At 40.5% G+C, this 19,561-nt stretch overlaps 2 protein-coding genes across 2 annotated transcripts; both read left to right on the forward strand.

Annotated features, from left to right (window-relative positions):
* Nucleotides 1-206: 206 nt before the first annotated feature.
* Nucleotides 207-917, forward strand: LOC141608836 (receptor-like protein EIX2). Its single transcript, XM_074428184.1, has one exon. It carries the CDS (start codon nt 207-209, stop codon nt 915-917), a length of 711 nt encoding a protein of 236 aa, XP_074284285.1.
* An 11,185-nt stretch (nt 918-12,102) lies between these two features.
* LOC141608837 (receptor-like protein EIX2) lies at nt 12,103-14,469 on the forward strand. The gene has a single exon (XM_074428185.1). It carries the CDS (start codon nt 12,103-12,105, stop codon nt 14,467-14,469), a length of 2,367 nt encoding a protein of 788 aa, XP_074284286.1.
* The last annotated feature ends 5,092 nt before the right edge of the window (nt 14,470-19,561 follow it).

Here is a 19,561-nt window from a genome sequence, read left to right on the forward strand (position 1 = left end):
TCGAGTGCCCCCTACTCGATCGAGTACCCAACTTACTCGATCGAGTACCCTACACGCCGACTACTGATTTGCGTCAAAAACTACTTACTCGACAGAGTAAGCCCTACTCGATAGAGTACCCAAAGACTCATAAAACCGTAGTATTACACTTTGGACATAACCATTTTACGGGATACATCCCTCGTTGTTTAAGTAACATTAAAGGCATGACTTCATATGTTCCATTGTTGGATTTCTCCCGTGGTGTCGTTAGTGAGGTAATGCAAGGAATAGAGCGTTCATATACGAGCTCTCTGCCATATTTGGTGGATATAGACCTCTCCTGTAATAACTTGGTGGGTAACATTCCTGATGACATGACAAAGATCTCCGGCTTGATGGGTCTTAACTTGTCGTATAATCAGTTATCTGGAACGATACCTGAGAATATTGGGGGCTTGAAATCATTGATCTCACTGGACTTATCAAAGAATAAACTCAGGGGAAGTATCCCTACAAACATAGGTGAAATATACACCTTGAGCCACCGTAACCGGTCCTACAACAATTTCTCAGGCCAAATCCCGACTGGAAATCAACTACAAGCCCTCTCTGACCAAGCCTCAGTATATGCCGGAAATCCTTATCTTTGTGCAGAATTTCTGCCTAAGAAATGCAAAAGCAAAGTTGACAAACAAGATAAGGGTACAAGCAATGAAGGCAATGTCGATAATGAAAAGATGCTCAAGAAAATGGGGTCCGACTTGGTTGTGATGTCGGGATTTGCTACTGGTTTTTGGGGTGTTGTTGGATGCTTGGTGTTGAATAGGAGGTGGAGGCATGCATTTTTCCGTCGTCTTGAGGACGGTTATAACTGGTTGTATGTGAGAGTTGCTGTGAGGCTGCGAGCAGCCAAGGCTAAGATTAACAGGAGATAAGATGGTCCGTTTCTGTCATGTTTTATCACTCGTATAGTTATTGTCAATGGCCTATATCCTTGTATAGTTGTACCGTTTTCTACTTCGTTTCTCGCTGTACACAGTACGCCTTTTTCCAAGATTGAATTGCATTTATTGATTATGTTTACTGTTTTAGGTTACTACGTTAGTCCATCATGTGTAACTGAACGTCAAATGAGGTATGCCAGAAAAGGGCTGCACTTGAGGAATGATGAAGAAGTCCGGCCAGTATTCTTGGACGCAATTGTGTAATTGATTACCTCGCTGAGCCTGGCATTGCGTATCAGCTCTGTCATTATTTCTAATTTTACTCTTCTTGCTTCAACTTGGTTTAGCCTCTTCTCGGCATACCAGGTATGCTATTTTATTTCGTCCAAAAAATTTTGGTAGCTCTTTCGACAGACATGTACCTCGACCAAAAAAGGGTATTACCTCGAAATTATTACCTTTTTTTCCCTACGTACTCATATGCCTATTGAATAGGAGGATTAGGAAAGTGCAGTAGACGATCCACTACAATTAGTAATCTATCGAAGATATACATATTGTGTAAGTATATATCTAGGAAACTAACCAGGTGGTGCTAGTCCAGTGGTAGCTGGGTTAAACCTTAAAGCTTGCAGAAATACAGGAGTTGAGAGGTCCCAGGTTCGACTACCAGCTGGGGCGATGATCGCTTGGCCACCGCAGCCCCCGAAGGGGGTGGCTTACATGGTCCATGTGGTGGTGCGGAAATGCATGGGCCCGGGGGGACTCAACCCCCTCGTCACCAAAAAAAAAAAATATGTAGGAAACTAGGAACCTTAGACATGTGTTGAGGGCATCGTATAATTCATCAGTCATCGCATTTTTATTTCAAGGTCTAGTCTGGTCGTCGTATTTTGGCTAACGTGTAGTAGGAATTCGAAATGCCTAGAAAAATTGAATGTCTACATTTTGCCAAATAATTGACCACCAAACACCCCCCCCCCCCCTTTTATATTATTTCATGGAATTTTCCAATTCCCATTATTTACAAAGTCTTTCAATTTTCTCGCCCAAATACGCTAAAACCTTAGAATTCGGCCTAATTTGTGTAATCTATTCAGTAGGTATATGCAGGAATTGCTAATTGGTTTGCCTTCTTTTTACATTAAGGGACCGTCTCACACCGTGAGACCGTCTTCCACTATAATTACTGTAAAATTAAAGTAGTGCATGTATAATTATATTATGCTTCACATTGAATTTCAAATTATAATTCAAGTAAATTTTCCCAAATGAAAATGTAAATGGGGGAAAATCGAGTGACTAAACATGGCATACTGATCCGACATATACCCAATCCCGATTGACTCATTTTCCAGGTTTATTTGTTACGGTTTATAGTTGAGTTGAATTGTAATGCGTTAATATTATTTTTGAAGATATTTAACTCCTTAAGAATGAACAATCAACGAGGTATTTCGTTATCTAAAATTCATATGTATGTAAAGACACTTATTACACGTGTTTTCAGCAGGCACGCTGTAATACCCGCCCTTTTAGGGAGCCTTTGACCATCGTTGACTGTCCTTGGGAGCGGGAGTAGTCTTAGAAAAGTATGCCAAAACCCTCTTGGGGTGCGTGTTAAGAGTGGTACTCGATAGAGTAGAGGCTACTCGATCGAGTAGCTAGGTTACTCGATCGAGTAGGGGGCTACTCGATCGAGTATGTTGGGTACTCGATCGAGTACCGGGTTTTCAGCGAGGGTTTTATATCGCGTTTTGTTAAATCTGCAAATCACTTCCGCCACTTTCCTCCTATCCTTCAGTCGCCTCTTTCCCTTCCCTTCACCTCAAAACCTCCATGGAAGCCTTCTTGAAGATCCTTGAACCTTAAGGGGGCGTCACTTGTGTCGGGTAGCGGTCTCTTGCTGAGTTTTCTCCATAATAGGTATGTCATGATCATCATTCGTGTCTTTGTTCTCTATAATTAGGGTTTGCTTGTTAGTAATAGATATTTGTATGTGGTTATAGGCTTTGCTTGGTCGCTGGATATGTTGTTTGTCAACATGGATTGGTTGCAGTGCTTAAAGGTAGGTTCGCCTACTCAGTTTCTGTAGATGGTCTAGTGTGTCGGTCGTTGTGTTAGCTTTGTGACTGTTGATATAGTACCTGTATTGTGACGACTGTGACTGTGGTTGTGATTGTGATCGCTGTCGGTGGTTCTCGAGGTGTGTCCTCGGCTGAGTGGGGTCACTTGCGGGAGTGACTTCACGCCCTAGTTTCGCCCTTCGTGGAACCCGCCACGGAAGGGGATGTGCACATTAATGGACAGGGTTATCGCTCGATACGATGAGCGGGGATTTGGTGGGTACGGCTGCGGTCCCCCACTGGCAGGGCTGGTCCAGTGGACAGTCAGTGACAGAGTTGGTTGGATTGCGGTGATTGCGTTTGGGACTGATAGTATTGTTTATATTGATAATTGTAGTTGCCATTGTCTTATCTTATCTCAGTACTGACCTTGTGTGGTTGTTTGTTTGTTATGTGTCTGCCGTGATCCCCTATGGTGAGCAGTCGGTCTTAGCAGGTGTTGATGTTGTTGATAGCTAGAGTCCTGGAAGGGATGAGTCCTCACGAGAGACGATGGTCATAGCGAGTAGTCTCTGAGTTGTACCTTTTATTTAGTTTGTTGGTTTAAATCACTTGTAATATAACTTAATAGTTCTTTTATTGACGTTTGATAATTACTTTCCTCGGGCAACCGAGATAGTAACGCCCTTATATGCTAAGGAAGGCCTAGTTAAGGCTCCTCTGAATATGGGGGTGTTACAAAGTGGTATCAGAGCGACGATTTTGGAACCTGTAACAAATGAACATAATGAACGTAGGGAGTCTAATAAAATGAACCTGGTGTATGTGTAATGGGAGCCCCAGCTGATGCTAGATTTTGGGTGAGTAGGTGCCCTCATTTCAAAATCTTGGCCCCATGACACTTAAGCCAGTCACATGGTATGGGAATGTGGAGTCCGTGTGTCTATGTGTGACATGTATGTGAATTGTGCCGGAGCTACCTCCGGTTGAGCCTTTGTTGGAATTAATGGGGGTGTTACAAAGTGGGTGTATTAGTGATATATTAGGCCGTGTATGATAATTGTCGATGAGATTATTGAAGTTCTTTGAATGATTAGTGAGCTTATATGATGGCTATGAGCTATGTGACGAAAGTTTACGTGATAGAAATGCGTGAAAATGTTGAATTGAATGTTGTGACATGAATAGTGAACACGTAGGTGGTTGCTATAAGTTAATGATGACGGGAGTCATCTACGAGTTTATAATCCACAGTAATTACTATGATGATAGTTATAGTATAGTTGAGTTATAATTCGAGGCATAGCATATGGTAATGCGTTTATGCCTTACTTGTTGGTTGAAATTTTTCTGCTGCGTAATGTTTGATTCGTACAAGATGAATTGCTTACGATAGAATATAAGACATGATTGAATAATTTGTTTAAAAAGTATGCATTTATGTGATAAGTGAAAGAAATAATTGATGTCAATTATATGCATCAAATTAAGTGAACACGAGTTTAGTAGTAACAAGTAAAGTAAGTTTAAGTGTAATATGACGGCGTGATTATGTTTATAGAATGACTCGGTAGCAGATAAACCGAGTTGGGTAATTGTGTAGCGTAGTACGGCGTGTACCTTATTAGTAGGGCGATACGTTATGCGTGGGTAACAAGTGTAAAACGTGATTGAATGCGATAATTAGTGCCGAATCCCGAACTTAGTTTGGAATCGACACGCGGTGTTGTTTTGCAGGTATCTTCAAGTTACTTAGTATTTCTGACCGAGTATTAACTATACTTGACCGAGTGCGAGTGCTTACTAGACCGAGTAGACCTCACTCGATCTAGTTAGGGAGCTATAATGTCGGGATGTGGGAAAATTCCCGCAGATACTCGATGATTTAGCTCCTACTCGATCGAGTAGGGTGGTACTCGATCGAGTACCCTAGGCACTCGATCGAGTAGGTTACTGTACAGCGAATCCTACGGGTTTTCTTAAAACCCCTAATCTTTCTATTTCTTCTTCTTATCCCCCTATATTTCGACACACATAAACCTAAACTAATCTCAAATTCCTTATTTCCTCTCAAATCCTCTCATACTCTTGAGTTAAGTGGTGATTCTTGGGTTAATTTCCTTACTTAATTTCGTTTCTTTACTTTGTTAATCAATCAAGGTATGCTATTCTTCCTAATGTACATGGTTTATTGATTTGAATGTGCTAGGAAAGTAAAACAATCTGAAATTTTCGATTATTATGACCAATTTGGTGCTTTTAATTGTTGAAATATGATTCACATGCCTTTTTTCCATGTTTGTTGGTGACTAATTGCTGTAAATTAGATTAGAAATTGTAAAATTTGAAATCGAAAATTCTAGGGTTTCCAAAATTGAAATCGATTTTTGGTTGTTTTACAATGGTTAGATGGTAGAATTGAGCCTTAAATATTGTTTATGTCATGTTGGAGGATAGATTTTGATGATTTCACCTTAGAAAGTTGCCTTAAAACTCCGTCTTAAAAGTGCCTCAAATGGAAATTCGTGATTTATAATTGGAAAATTGATGTTGTGAATGACAATATAAGTATAAGTTAAACTTCAATATGATAATAGAAACGATAATTGATGAAAATATGCCAAGATTATCACAGCTGTAAAGACCGTCTGAAAATTCTAATTGAGTTGTTGTACATAATAGTGAAGGGTGATAATGATATGTTCTAAGTTATTCTTGTCCATGAACTAGTAAGAATACCTCACATGTGATTAGAAGTGTGTTTGGAATAACTTTGGAACCATGCTAAAATATTCGAATTTGTTGAGCATACGTAATCACCATGATAATTTCTTTCACAACTATGGCCTGTGAGTAGTAGTAGACTGAGCTTGTATGTCAAAATTGGAAACCGTTGACGAATGTGTGTACATAATGTGATATTCAAGGTTAATAGCATGAAGTATGTGCTTCACATGTCAAATTTGTTGGTGAAATTGTGTACTTAGCTGAGTATGTTTAATTCAAATTACATGATATAAATATTTGCATGTTTATACAAGTTGTTTGAACCTATGCCTAAAGCAGATGCCGAGACTGAACCTTGGAATCCGCCAAAGTAAACGGGGGAGGGGTAATCCACCTGAGATGGGGGAAGGGAGTGGACCTGTGGTACCCGCAGTTCCCGAATACCCTTCAGTTGTTTTTGTTGACTTCAAACAGAGGGAGCGTTTTGTAGCCTTACAAAAACGCAAGATGAGACCTACGAGGTGTATAGACACCACAGTGTTAGAGGAGTTGGAGATAGAGACGGATGTCCGTCACATTTTCGAGACCTTGGGTCTTATGGGTTTGTATAGGTTGAGGAAACACTCTTACCCTTTTCTCACTTTGGAGTTTATGAGCTCCTTTATCTATGACCCCGCTGGCCAAACCGTTGAATTTCGGTTAATGAATACCAGTTTCCTGTTGACTATGGATTTGTTTGCCTCTCACCTTGGGTTGACCAAGCCTCCCAAGGACTCTATCACCGATATTCCAGCCGAGTGCGGTGTCTGCCGACTGATGCCTTGTCTGACAGGGAAGCAAGCTCCCACCTCGAGCAACATGCTGATTAATGACGTTCAGCATGTTACCTTGAGGGTCTTTCTCCGCTCTCTTTCGAACCTCCTTTATGACAGAAAGGATATCAGTAAGTTGAATAATCATGAGGTCTTGCTTCTGATGTCTTAACTCAATCCGGAGCGGGCCGGGAAAGTGGTCTTTAATGCTCCTTCTATGGTTTGTGCTGCCCTTGCCTTGATGGCTTCTTCCTCTTCCCGGTACCTGAGTTGTGGCGCCATCGCCACTCGGTTAGCTGAAAAGCTAACCTCCTTCGAGGCTTCTTCGGATTACGTGCCTTTAGCTACTCCTGTGCCCACCATGGACCGTGAATACTATCTCGACCTGAAGTGGTTGAGGACTTTGGCTGACGATAGCCTAGCGTGGAGGGTGTGGGGCATGCGTTGGATGAAAATTCCAGCTCCTCAGCACCTCCCACCGACAGAGCCCTTAGAGCCGGCGGTGGTGGCTGTGGATGTGGACGATGAGGAGGAGGAGGAGGAGGATGAGGATAGACCCCGCCAGCTGCAGACCTATCTCATCGACGACACCATCTTCGAGGTGATGCCGGAGCCGACGAAGGGCGAGAATGCGGGAGTTGCAGTGGTGGAGAGACCCAGAGTGGGGAGGGGACCCCGCCGTGTGAGGGAGAGGGCCTCGGAGACTAGGCCACAGCCGGTAGCGCCACAACAGCAGCAGCATCCTTTTCCGTGCTACCCTTACCTCGACACCCCGGAGACGCGATCCAGCTACTTGGCAGAGAGAGTGTCATCCACCTTGACACTCCGGAACATGCACGAGATGGCGTACGCTCAGGGGATAGGGACCGAGGGACCTCACCCGGTTTGGTGGAGTGGAGTCGGGGACTACTCAGGGGTTTTCCATTCCTACGGGGTGGAACAGTCGACGTGGGGGACACCTCAGTCCTTTGCCTACGGTGGCTTGACCCCATGGTACGTGAGCCCAGGAGCAGGAGCAGGAGGTGATGCGGGTGTGGGTTCATCAGGTGCGGGTATGGCTGGAGGTGGTGGTGGTGATGATGAGGTGATGTTTGAGCAGCAGCAGCAGCAGGAGTGATACTCCTTGTTTCTATCCTTGTTCATGATCGTTAGTAGTAGATGTTGGTAGCGTGGTTAGATTTTCGGTTGTTTTTAGTTGAAACTTTATTTATGGATATGTATGGTTGGCCATAAGGCCGGATTTGATACTTTGACCTTGTTACAGGATGTTGGGAGTCGGGGAGTCATCCCGGCTCGATTTTTATGACGACTATGTACATGTATGTTGATTTATGACGAGATTTATAGGAATTTTGGCCTGAAGGTACTCGACAGAGTACCCCGTACTCTATCGAGTAACTGCAGGCATCTAGGAAGCAAATCATTCTGATCTGTGGGCTACTCGATCGAGTAGCCAAGACACTCGATCGAGTAGCATGGCACTCGATCGAGTACCGCTACATACTCGATCGAGTAGCACTGTTACAGGAGGTTTTCGAAAATTAAAAATGTCCAATTGTTTTATAATTGCAAGTTTAATGTTTAATGTGGCTATTAGTGCGTAGTTACACCTTTGAACCATTAATTTCATATGTTGGAAGTCGTGTTTGAAGTTTTATAAGCGTATTTGTCACAATTAGTGAAGCGGTAATAATTTCTTGTTACTTTAGTGTTGCATACGCCCCATTACGATCTATTTATCGGAGTTGTAGCTTCTCGTACATTTGTGCATACCGTGTTAACATGAGTTGTCAACGGTGACTAGTTATTCCGGTGGCTTGCGTATGATTTCTAATTTAACGAGTATCTAGTCAGCGAGTAATGTCCATAACAAATAATATGGTTTTCTTTAATGTTATGATGCAAATAAAAGGTAATATGTGCTGTAATTTTGGTGGTGAACTTCGGGGGCGAAGTTCCTTTTAGAGGGGAAGAGTAATGTCGCGAAAATAAAAGGCTGATTTCGAAGTTATGTTTTGTCTGCTTATAAGGTTTTGTCGTTTAATTACAAAAATTTTCTAGTACCTTGGTTACTTTACTTGTATGAAGTGCAATTGGTTACCTCGTTTGTGAAGTAATTCATGAGTTGTAGTGAAAATGATAGAATGAATTGTAAAGGACCGTCATAAAGAGTTTTACCTCGGCACGCTGCGTCGTAATAGAATGAATCGAGTAACACGGTGATGTTAATGGTGCAGTATGAGGTTGATATGAGACACGTTTCGGGTTAATAAGTTGTTGTCACATGATGACCGATGGTTGTTTGTGTTGGCTCATATGGCGAGTCAACGTTGGATACATAATCTTTAGTAGGAATTGATGCATACATGTAAGAGTGACAATTAACGGTGATAATGCTTGCATGATAGTGGTAAGAGTCATTAGGTATAATGTATAGTCGGTGATGATGATGACATGGGGGGGGGGGGGGAGAAATGGTATTTCCAGGGAGTAATGGTTTGAGCGGGAATATGGGTGAGGACGTGTTGTCTTCGTGTCATGAGCGGGAGATAGGAGAGGTGAACTTCGGGGACGAAGTTCTTTTTAAGGGGGGAAGACTGTAATACCCGCCTTTTTAGGGAGCCTTTGACCATCGTTGACTGTCCTTGGGAGCGGGAGTAGTCTTAGAAAAGTATGCCAAAACCATCTTGGGATGCGTGTTAAGAGTGGTACTCGATAGAGTAGAGGCTACTCGATCGAGTAGCTAGGTTACTCGATCGAGTAGGGGGCTACTCGATCGAGTATGTTGGGTACTCGATCGAGTACCGGGTTTTCAGCGAGGGTTTTATATCGCGTTTTGTTAAATCCGCAAATCACTTCCGCCACTTTCCTCCTATCCTTCAGTCGCCTCTTTCCCTTCCCTTCACCTCAAAACCTCCATGGAAGCCTTCTTGAAGATCCTTGAACCTTAGGGGGGCGTCACTTGTGTCGGGTAGCGGTCTCTTGCTGAGTTTTCTCCATAATAGGTATGTCATGATCATCATCCGTGTCTTTGTTCTCTATAATTAGGGTTTGCTTGTTAGTAATAGATATTTGTATGTGGTTATAGGCTTTGCTTGGTCGCTGGATATGTTGTTTGTCAACATGGATTGGTTGCAGTGCTTAAAGGTAGGTTCGCCTACTCAGTTTCTGTAGATGGTCTAGTGTGTCGGTCGTTGTGTTAGCTTTGTGACTGTTGATATAGTACCTTTATTGTGACGACTGTGACTGTGGTTGTGATTGTGATCGCTGTCGGTGGTTCTCGAGGTGTGTCCTCGGCTGAGTGGGGTCACTTGCGGGAGTGACTTCACGCCCTAGTTTCGCCCTTCGTGGAACCCGCCACGGAAGGGGATGTGCACATTAATGGACAGGGTTATCGCTCGATACGATGAGCGGGGATTTGGTGGGTACGGCTGCGGTCCCCCACTGGCAGGGCTGGTCCAGTGGACAGTCAGTGACAGAGTTGGTTGGATTGCGGTGATTGCGTTTGGGACTGATAGTATTGTTTATATTGATAATTGTAGTTGCCATTGTCTTATCTTATCTCAGTACTGACCTTGTGTGGTTGTTTGTTTGTTATGTGTCTGCCGTGATCCCCTATGGTGAGCAGTCGGTCTTAGCAGGTGTTGATGTTGTTGATAGCTGGAGTCCTGGAAGGGATGAGTCCTCACGAGAGACGATGGTCATAGCGAGTAGTCTCTGAGTTGTACCTTTTATTTAGTTTGTTGGTTTAAATCACTTGTAATATAACTTAATAGTTCTTTTATTGACGTTTGATAATTACTTTCCTCGGGCAACCGAGATAGTAACGCCCTTATATGCTAAGAAAGGCCTAGTTAAGGCTCCTCTGAATATGGGGGTGTTACACACGCACAACTTAAAGTCATCATATATTTCAAGTCAAAGTCTTCATCACATATTTTTAAGTCAAAGTCGTCTCCAGTGACCACTTCTTGGAATTTTGGTTGATTAGAAACAATAATGATAAAGAACAAGAGTTAGCTCGAGTGGTAATAGACAAAGAGCTTTTTTACTCCAACGGTGAGGTCGATTCTAAAGAAAGGGTAATCATAATGATATGAGTTCATAACAATATTTCACTATATATTGCTTCTCCATTCCACTTTTATTGTCTTTATTTTCTCCTTTCAAAATTAATCCCAATTAAATTGTCCTCTTTACGAGTTCTTCAATCTGACAAAGTTTAGTCGTTAAAGAAAGTTTGGGCATACATTCATAAAATGTTTTTTTTTTCTTTTTCAAAATGACCGTCGTTCCGAGATTTACGATTTTAGAAAAACGTATTGTGGCTTAATAAACTCGTGAATAAGAGATATATGAGCCACATAAATAATTTTTGAGAAAAGTAGCGACATTTGGGAAAAGAAATGTAAACCTTAACCATATCATGAGAATCAGTGATGGTAAAGTTAGGGGAGGGCTAGAGGGGGCGCTCGCCCATGCCAAAGGGCAAAAATTTCAAAGTTTTTTGTTGAAATTTTAGAACTTTTTTCGAGTTGCCTTACCACCACCACCACCACCACCCACCCCCCCCAATCCTTCCTCCGCAAAGAACTATCCCTGTAATGAATGTATGAAAATATCACAGTATGAATACATTTCTAACCTTGAATAGGCTTTGAATTTTGTCATTTGCAAATACATAGTGAAATTTTCTCCTGGTTTAGTGCCCGTAATTTTTTTTTTCATTTAAGGATTTTTCCACGTATAAATCTTTGTTTCATGTCTTCTTTTATTATTCTTTACTTTTAATTTATCTCTTTTTACTTTATAATAAAACCCTGTAAAGGTATGACCACAATACCATCATAATAGGATGATATTAGTTAACCTCACCATAATCAACCTTGACTGGAATACCCTGGCCGGATTCTAGACTGCGTAAAAATTGGTCTAAACAACTCCCAACTCCATTCACAATCTCTTACATTCCTTAATCCTAGTGCCAAAAATAAATGCGACAATTCCTAAGGTTTGGAAGCCGTAAGATATTTACTCGTACAAAAGAAATATCAAAATTTTTAGCTCCAATGCATTAGGATGAACAAATGTAATCCACTAATTTTTCAAGAAAACGAAAGTTTTGTTGCCACATTTTCCTGGCACCCACAACACGTGACACGAACACGAACCCGACACAACCCGATCTGTTTGTCAGGTCTAGTAGTCATCAGTCAATGTGTATTTTAAGTCAAGGTCTTCGCCCCGTCGTTAAGCGTACATTTCTACTCACAAATCTGCATAACGTCTAGTTTAGTTTTGTCACAGTAATCCACTCATTTTTCAAGAAAAAGAAGGTTTTGTTGCCACATTTTCCTGGCACCCGCCACCCACAACAGACGACGACTTTCATACTTTCAAGTCAGTAGTCTTCTCTAGTAGCCCTTTGGCCCCCCAGCACTTCCACGGCCAAGCCTGTGCAACGTGTAGTTTTGGTTTGTTTTATATATATACTCCCTCCTTTTAAATGAATTTTATACATTTAACTAAAATCTAATTCATCTATTCAATTACCACTGTTTCTTCATACCAATGGGAAACGTAGTATTAACATCCCTTCTAATTCTCACATTTATATTTTTCAATACAAGATGGTGTAGCTGCAAGGGGAATTCACCTAACAGCTCAATCGTAAAGTGTAAACCTTCTGAAAGAGCGGCCTTGCTCAACTTCAAGCACAACCTCACCTATTTCGACAAAGATGTTTCATCTTCGTGGAAAGGTGATGAATGCTGCGAATGGAGTAGGGTGCTTTGTGATGACACAACCGGCCATATTCTAGAGCTTTATCTTAATGGACACGACTCTAATCACTTACTTAAAATGGAGAAGCTTGAATCCACGGTGTATTTGCTTGAGCTGAGACAATTGGAGAGCTTGGACCTGAGCTACAATGATTTCAGTTATAGCTCAATTCCGACATTGATGGGTTCGATGAAGAAACTCAGGTATCTCAATCTCGAATCTTCTTCTATTGGTGGGTTAGTTCCGTATGAATTAGGGAACCTCACTAACCTACTAGTCCTTGAACTTTATCAAAACAACTTATCGGGCGCAATTCCGGCATCTCTAGGAAAGCTATCTAATTTAAAGAGCCTAGATATTTCCGATAATAACTTGAGTGGAGAAATACTAACAGTAATAAGAAAACTTCACAAGCTGCAATTTTTAGATATTAGAGCCAATCCGTTGAAAGGTACAATCTTGGCGGAATCCTACTTTAGTAACCTCTCAAGCTTGAAAGAACTATACATGGCTAACACCATGCTTACACTCAATCTGTCTTCTGATTGGATTCCTCCTTTCCAACTTCAAACATTCTTAGCCAGTAACATCAACGGACAACTTCCTCCATGGCTTCAAACTCAAAAGAACCTAAAATATCTCTATTTGTCTAATGCAAATATCTCAGGGATCATGCCAATATGGTTTCATACAATGCAACGACTTGATCAGGTGGATCTTTCTAACAACAACCTTAGCGGGTCTCCTATTTTCCCCATTCACTTTTCTGTAATCTACCTCTCTAATAACTCTCTGTCAGGAGAATTTTTATTAAATGGCAGTAAAACAGGAGTATATCGTGAAGCTTACTATTTAGATCTCTCAGATAATTTATTCTCTGGGCCAATTTTAGAAGGATTAACTCATATAATGCCTAACTTGACAGATCTGTTCCTTTCCAATAATCAAATTAATGGTCAAATCCCCAATTCTTTTTGCCAACTTACCTCGTTAAGTTCTCTAGATATTAATAATAATAGTTTATCGGGCGACATTCCAAATTGTTTTGCCAATTTTACAAGTCTAACATTTTTACGTCTCTCGTACAATAAGCTCATAGGACATATTCCCTGCTTTAATAATCATGATTCCTACCGGTTTGGTTCAGACTTGGAATTTTATTTGCATTTGAATGACAACATGTTGAGCGGAGAGGTCCCTTCTTGCTTGAATGATCTCCCAAATCTGAAAGTTTTAGACATTGGTGGAAATCAACTCTCAGGCAAAATGGTCAAGTGGTTTAGTGCCGAAAAATTTAGAGAACTGCAAATATTTAGGCTTAGAGGAAACAAATTTAGTGGCACTATTCCTAAGCAGATATGCTCTTTGCCGCATCTACAAATCATGGACTTTGCACATAACCATTTTATGGGATATATTCCTCGCTGTTTAAGTAACCTTACATCCATGACTTCACCTAATGCATCGCAAGATACCTATACATATGATGTTAGTGAGGTGATTCAAGGAATAGAGTACGCATATACGAGCACACTACGATATTTGGTGGATATAGACCTCTCCTCCAATAACTTGGTGGGTAGTATTCCCGTTGACATAACAAAGATCTCCGGCTTGTTGAGTCTCAACTTGTCGTATAATCATTTGTCTGGAACCATTCCCGTGAATATTGGGGGTTTGAAGTCAGTGGTCTCACTAGACTTATCAAACAATAAACTCGGGGGAAGTATCCCAACAAGCATGGGTGAACTATATAGGTTGAGTCATCTTAACTTGTCCTATAACAATTTATCAGGCCCAATTCCGACTGGCAATCAGCTCCAAACCCTGTCTGACCAAGCGTCAATATATGCCGGAAATCCTTATCTTTGTGGTGATTTTCTGCCTAAGAAGTGTAAAAGCAAAGTGGGTGAGCAAGATAAGGGTAGGAGCAATAAAGGCAAAGGCGATAATAAGGAGAAGCTCGAGAAAATGGGGTTTGGTTTGGTAGTGATGTCGGGATTTGCTACTGGTTTCTGGGGTGTTGTTGGGAGTTTGGTGGTGAACAGGAGGTGGAGGCATGCAGTTTTCCGGCGCGTGGAAGATGGTTATAACTGGTTGTATGTGGTAGTTGGAGTGAGGGTGGCCAAAGTTAGGAGGATCAACAGAAGATGAGATGGTTCATTTGTTAATGTAGTGATGTTTCCAAGTAATTGAGTTGCACAATAAGGGCATCTGTCATGTTTAATCATCTGTTATTTTTCGCTTATTGTTGTTCACCAAGTGTAATGCACTAATGCACTACCCTGTACTATACTACTATAGCATTTTATCATAAGCATGAGTATATTATTATAGTATAGCATTTTATCATAAGCATGAGTATATTATTATAGAATCTGAGGGAGTTTGAATAATTTAAATAATCTCGATAAATGAATGTCGATATTGATCTTGTGGTTTCCGGAGTTGATTAGCAAGTTAATCGCACTCGTAAGAATGGTTGGAACTGCAAGTAATCCTTGTCTGAACTAAAACAGTTATGGTCGAAGCTGAATTTCTTTTCTTGTAGAACAACTAATTGAATTGACATAACTTGATTGAATCCAAACATTGTTTGCCGGTATGTCTTAATATCACCCGTAAGAATGGTGAGTTTATGGTTTTGGAATAAATCAAATATGACATCAATGGTGATCAGTTGCTTATATTGTGAAATAGCAGTCGGAGAAATTCTCGTTACATCTCCTTATCCCACTGTATGCTGCAGCCTCTGAGGCACACGGCTAAATGGTGAATAATAATGCAAATATCAGACAGCGATAGTAGAATTTGAAATGGAAATTTCATGTGCTACACTTGCCATTTACCACTTATTCACCGAAAAGAAATGTAAACATATCACTGGGACGGAAGGAGATATTTTTTTTTACCAAATTGATTGTTTGTCCATTTTCCACTACTCCCGCCCACTCATATTAAGCCTCATCATTCATACTCGTCACATACTGACTTAGTCAAAGTCTTCTCTAGTCGTCGCTAATCATAATTCATTCGTTTGTTTTTGTGTTATGGAGAAGACTTCAAAGTCTGACCATTATAACTTATAAGTCTTGCATTAGTCAACTGAGACAGCCTCTATTTCCGTCTTAAATGAGAATTTGCGTTGTTATTAATACAAGTTTGCGTACATTCGATCCATCTTGACTCAGGAACCCATCAAGCAATCAATTTATAAACGATACTGAGATTACTGACAGTAGCATGTAGGCTATTTATTCGTTGTCCATCAGTTGCATAAACTAAACAAAATATATACGAGTATTACATTATCGTTATTACTCTAATACCTTGAAAACAATGGAGAATATAGTAAAAACTTGCCTACTGATTTACACATTCATCTTTTTCAATACTATTAGATGTTGTAGCTGTAAGGCGGGTAACTCACCCAACAACTCAGCCTTGCGGTGTAAACCTTCTGAAAGAGCGGCCCTGCTCAACTTCAAGCACAACCTTACCTTTTTCGATGAAGATGTTTCATCTGCGTGGAAAGGTAAGGAATGCTGTAAATGGAGAGGGGTGGTCTGTGATAACACAACCGGCCACATTCTCGAGCTCCATCTTAACGGAGACGACACTAATCACGTCCTTAAAATGGAGAAGCTCGAGTATTTGCTTGAGCTGAAACAACTGCAGAGCTTGGACTTGAGCCGCAATAACTTGATTATAGGTCGATCACTTAGAGATTTATGGGTTTTATGAAGCAACTCAGGCATCTCAATCTCAATTCTGCTTCCCTTGGTGGATCAATTCCTTATGAATTAGGTAACCTCACTAACCTGCTTGTCCTTGATCTTTCTATTAACAAGTTATCAGGTGAGATTCCAGCATCTTTGGGGAATCTATCAAGTTTGAAGAAATTATATCTTTCAACAAATAATTTGACCTCAATAGCATCCTCCCTTACGTTTCCATCAAACTTGGAGTACGTAGATCTTTCTAGTAATCTACTGAGTGGAGAAATACCAACATCAATAGGAAAACTTTCCAAGCTGAAAACTTTATATATTACCTCCAATTTATTAAATGGTAGAGTTTTGTCTGAACCCCACTTTGCTAACCTCTCAAGCTTGACAGTACTAGACATGTCTGATACCATGCTAACCCTTAACCTCTCTTCTGCTTGGGTGCCTCCATTCCAACTTTTAACATTTGATGCCGATAGCTGCAAAATCAACGGACAACTTCCGCCATGGCTTCAAACTCAAAAGAACTTATCAGAACTCATATTGTCTGATGCAAATATCTCCGGGATCATGCCTAGCTGGTTTCATACAATGGAACAACTTGACTTTGTAACTCTTTCTAACAACCACCTTAGCGGCTCTCCGATTTTCCCCATCAACTTTTACGGTATCTACCTCTCTAATAATTCCTTGTCTGGGTTTTTCCCAACTAACAGTAAAACAGAAGTATATCCTATTGCTAAAGAGATAGATCTCTCAAATAATTTATTCTCTGGGCCACTACTAGAAGGTGTAGGTCATATAATGCCCAACCTGAAAACCGTCATCCTTTCTAATAATAAAATTAGTGGTCTAATCCCCAATTCTTTTTGCCAACTTATGTGGTTGGAATTTTTAGATATTCAAAATAATAGTTTATCAGGCGAAATTCCAAATTGTTTCGCCAACATTTCAAGTCTTACACTAGTATGTCTCTCGTACAACAAGCTCAAAGGAAATATTCCCTGCTTTAATACGAGTTATAGTTTTAACAATGAATTTCATTTGCATTTGAATGACAACATGTTGAGCGGAGAGATCCCTTCATGCTTGAGCGATATCACAAATCTGAAAGTTTTAGACATTGGTGAAAATCATCTCTCCGGCAAAATGATCAAGTGGTTTAGTTCCGTAAAATTTAGGGAACTGAAAATACTTAGGCTTAGAAAAAAACAAGTTTAGTGGTACTATTCCTAGGCAATTATGCTCCTTGCCTCAGCTCCAAACCCTAGATCTTGCCCATAATCGTTTTTCAGGATCCATTCCTCGTTGTTTAAGTAACCTTAGAGCAATTACTTCACTGACTAATATTGATACATCAGATCAGGATTTGGATACAAGTGGTGTTAGTGAGGTAATTCAAGGAATAGAGCGTGCATATACCAAAGACGCTACCGTATTTGGTGGATATAGACCTCTCTTGCAATAACTTGGTCGGAAGCATTCCTAACGACGTGACAAAGATGTCCGACTTGTTGAGTCTCAACTTGTCGCATAATCGGTTATCCGGAACTATTCCTAATAATATTGGGGGTTTGAGGTCATTGATATCATTGGACTTGTCAAAGAATAAGCTTAGGGAAGTATCCCTACCAAAGATAGGGGAACTATATTGCTTGAGCCACCTTGACTTGTCATACAACAATTTATCGGGCCCAATCCCGACGGGCAATCACCGCAAACTTTATCCGATCAAGCCTCAATATATGCCGAAATCCCGATCTCGTGGTGATTTTCTACTTAAGAAGTGTAAAAGCAAAGTGGATGAGCAAGATAAGGGTAGGAGCAATAAAGGCAAAGGCGATAATAAGGAGAAACTCGAGAAAATGGGGTTGGACCCGGTAGTAATGTCGGGATTTGCTCTTTGGTTTTTGGGGTGTTGTTGGGAGTTTGGCGTTGAATACAAGGTGGAGGCATGCAGTTTTCCAGCGTCTCGAGGATGGTTATAATTGGTTGTATGTGATACTTGTTCTAAAGGTGAGGGTGGTCAAAGCGAGGATTAACAGGAGATAAGATGGTAATACAGTTGGGTATCCAATAATGAGGCTAGCATTGTAGCACACTAGCTGTTATGTTTTGTACTACCTTAATTTTCCTCGTTTCTTGTTGTTTACTACCTTTGCTTTTGTGCAAACCAAGTGTAATGCACTCTATTGGTGTTTGGTGGTGTCGTGTGTAGTGTGTGTACGCCTGTATTACGGCATATAATTATGATTCTGGCACGAGTGTATTATGATAAAGATTATTAAGTGTAATTTTTGTTTAGTAATCTTGATGAATGAATTGCCTAGATAATGGTTCTTTTAGGCCGAACGCATAAATCAATCAATTAAGGGCGAACGAGCAAGTGTCCAACTAATATTATCGGGGGGAAAATGAAGAAAAAAAATGTAATGGGCAATCATTACATTATGCCAATGAGGAGGCAAATCACAAATATTGACTTTTTTCTACAGCAAGTCGGCATGATCAATACGTAGCTAAACAATCATAATTCATAAGTTACATGTCTATTTTACTAAGAAACTATTTGACATAGAAAATTTTAATGAGATGCGAGGCTCGTATCCGGTAATACCGACTCTACTACTGAGAAGAACCGATATTTAAATGACACATTATTAAACAAGTACTTTAATTTAGATAAACTAAACATGATTCACGTGTAGTCGTGTAGGGATATAGAACTATGTGTATGAGATTGACCCACAAGCAAGTGAGATTTCATCCTAAAACCAATTGACAAGTAAGATTTCGTATTTTTTTAGGTATTAACCAGGAGTATTCTATCGACAGTTGGGGCAATCTCTTTTAAAATACTAAAGACAATTTAATGGATTGACCCCTTTTAAATTTAACTTTTTCATTTGCAAAAATCAAAAATCAAACCTCTTACGGTAAGTGGATTATACATCCGATGTATTACCACCAATTGCCTAGTTTTTGAGCATTACAATAAAGTTTTTGAGTTTTGTTTTAAAATTTCTGAGTTTTAATATAAAGTTTATGAGTTCATTCAACTAGACATTAAGCTCAAAAAATTACAATATAACTCAAAAACATTACATATAAGCTCAGTTAAATTTGAGTTTTGACGGCAAAAAATTAAAAGGTAACTTATAAACTTTAAAAAGCTCATAAAAAATATACATAAGCTCAAAAACTAATTGATGGGGCATATTCTGCATCCGCTGACCGAGTCAACATATTGAGCAAGGTCAAAGCTAAAAGACAACAAGTCAACAGAAGAACAGCCTAAACCGACGCAGCCTGTCGGCCTGTCACTTGGGTCTCGGCTAGGCAACTAGCCGGCCGAGAAGCATATCCGCGTACTCACATCCAGTCCCCTCGGCATTGAGTCAACCAGGCCCGCCGGCCTGCCATGGGTCCCTCGGCCGAGGGTAAAACAGTCTTTCCACCTGCTCTGCCACTTGGCCACTACGTGACAAAAGGTGAAAGTTTATAAATAGTTCACTTCT

This window comes from Silene latifolia, chromosome 10, assembly GCF_048544455.1.
Source record: "Silene latifolia isolate original U9 population chromosome 10, ASM4854445v1, whole genome shotgun sequence".
Lineage (NCBI taxonomy): Eukaryota > Viridiplantae > Streptophyta > Magnoliopsida > Caryophyllales > Caryophyllaceae > Silene > Silene latifolia.

What these genes read in the sequence shown, in the direction of transcription:
- LOC141608836 (XM_074428184.1), top strand. Translation starts at nt 207, where the DNA reads ATGACTTCATATGTTCCATTGTTGGATTTCTCCCGTGGTGTCGTTAGT.
- LOC141608837 (XM_074428185.1), top strand. Translation starts at nt 12,103, where the DNA reads ATGGGAAACGTAGTATTAACATCCCTTCTAATTCTCACATTTATATTT.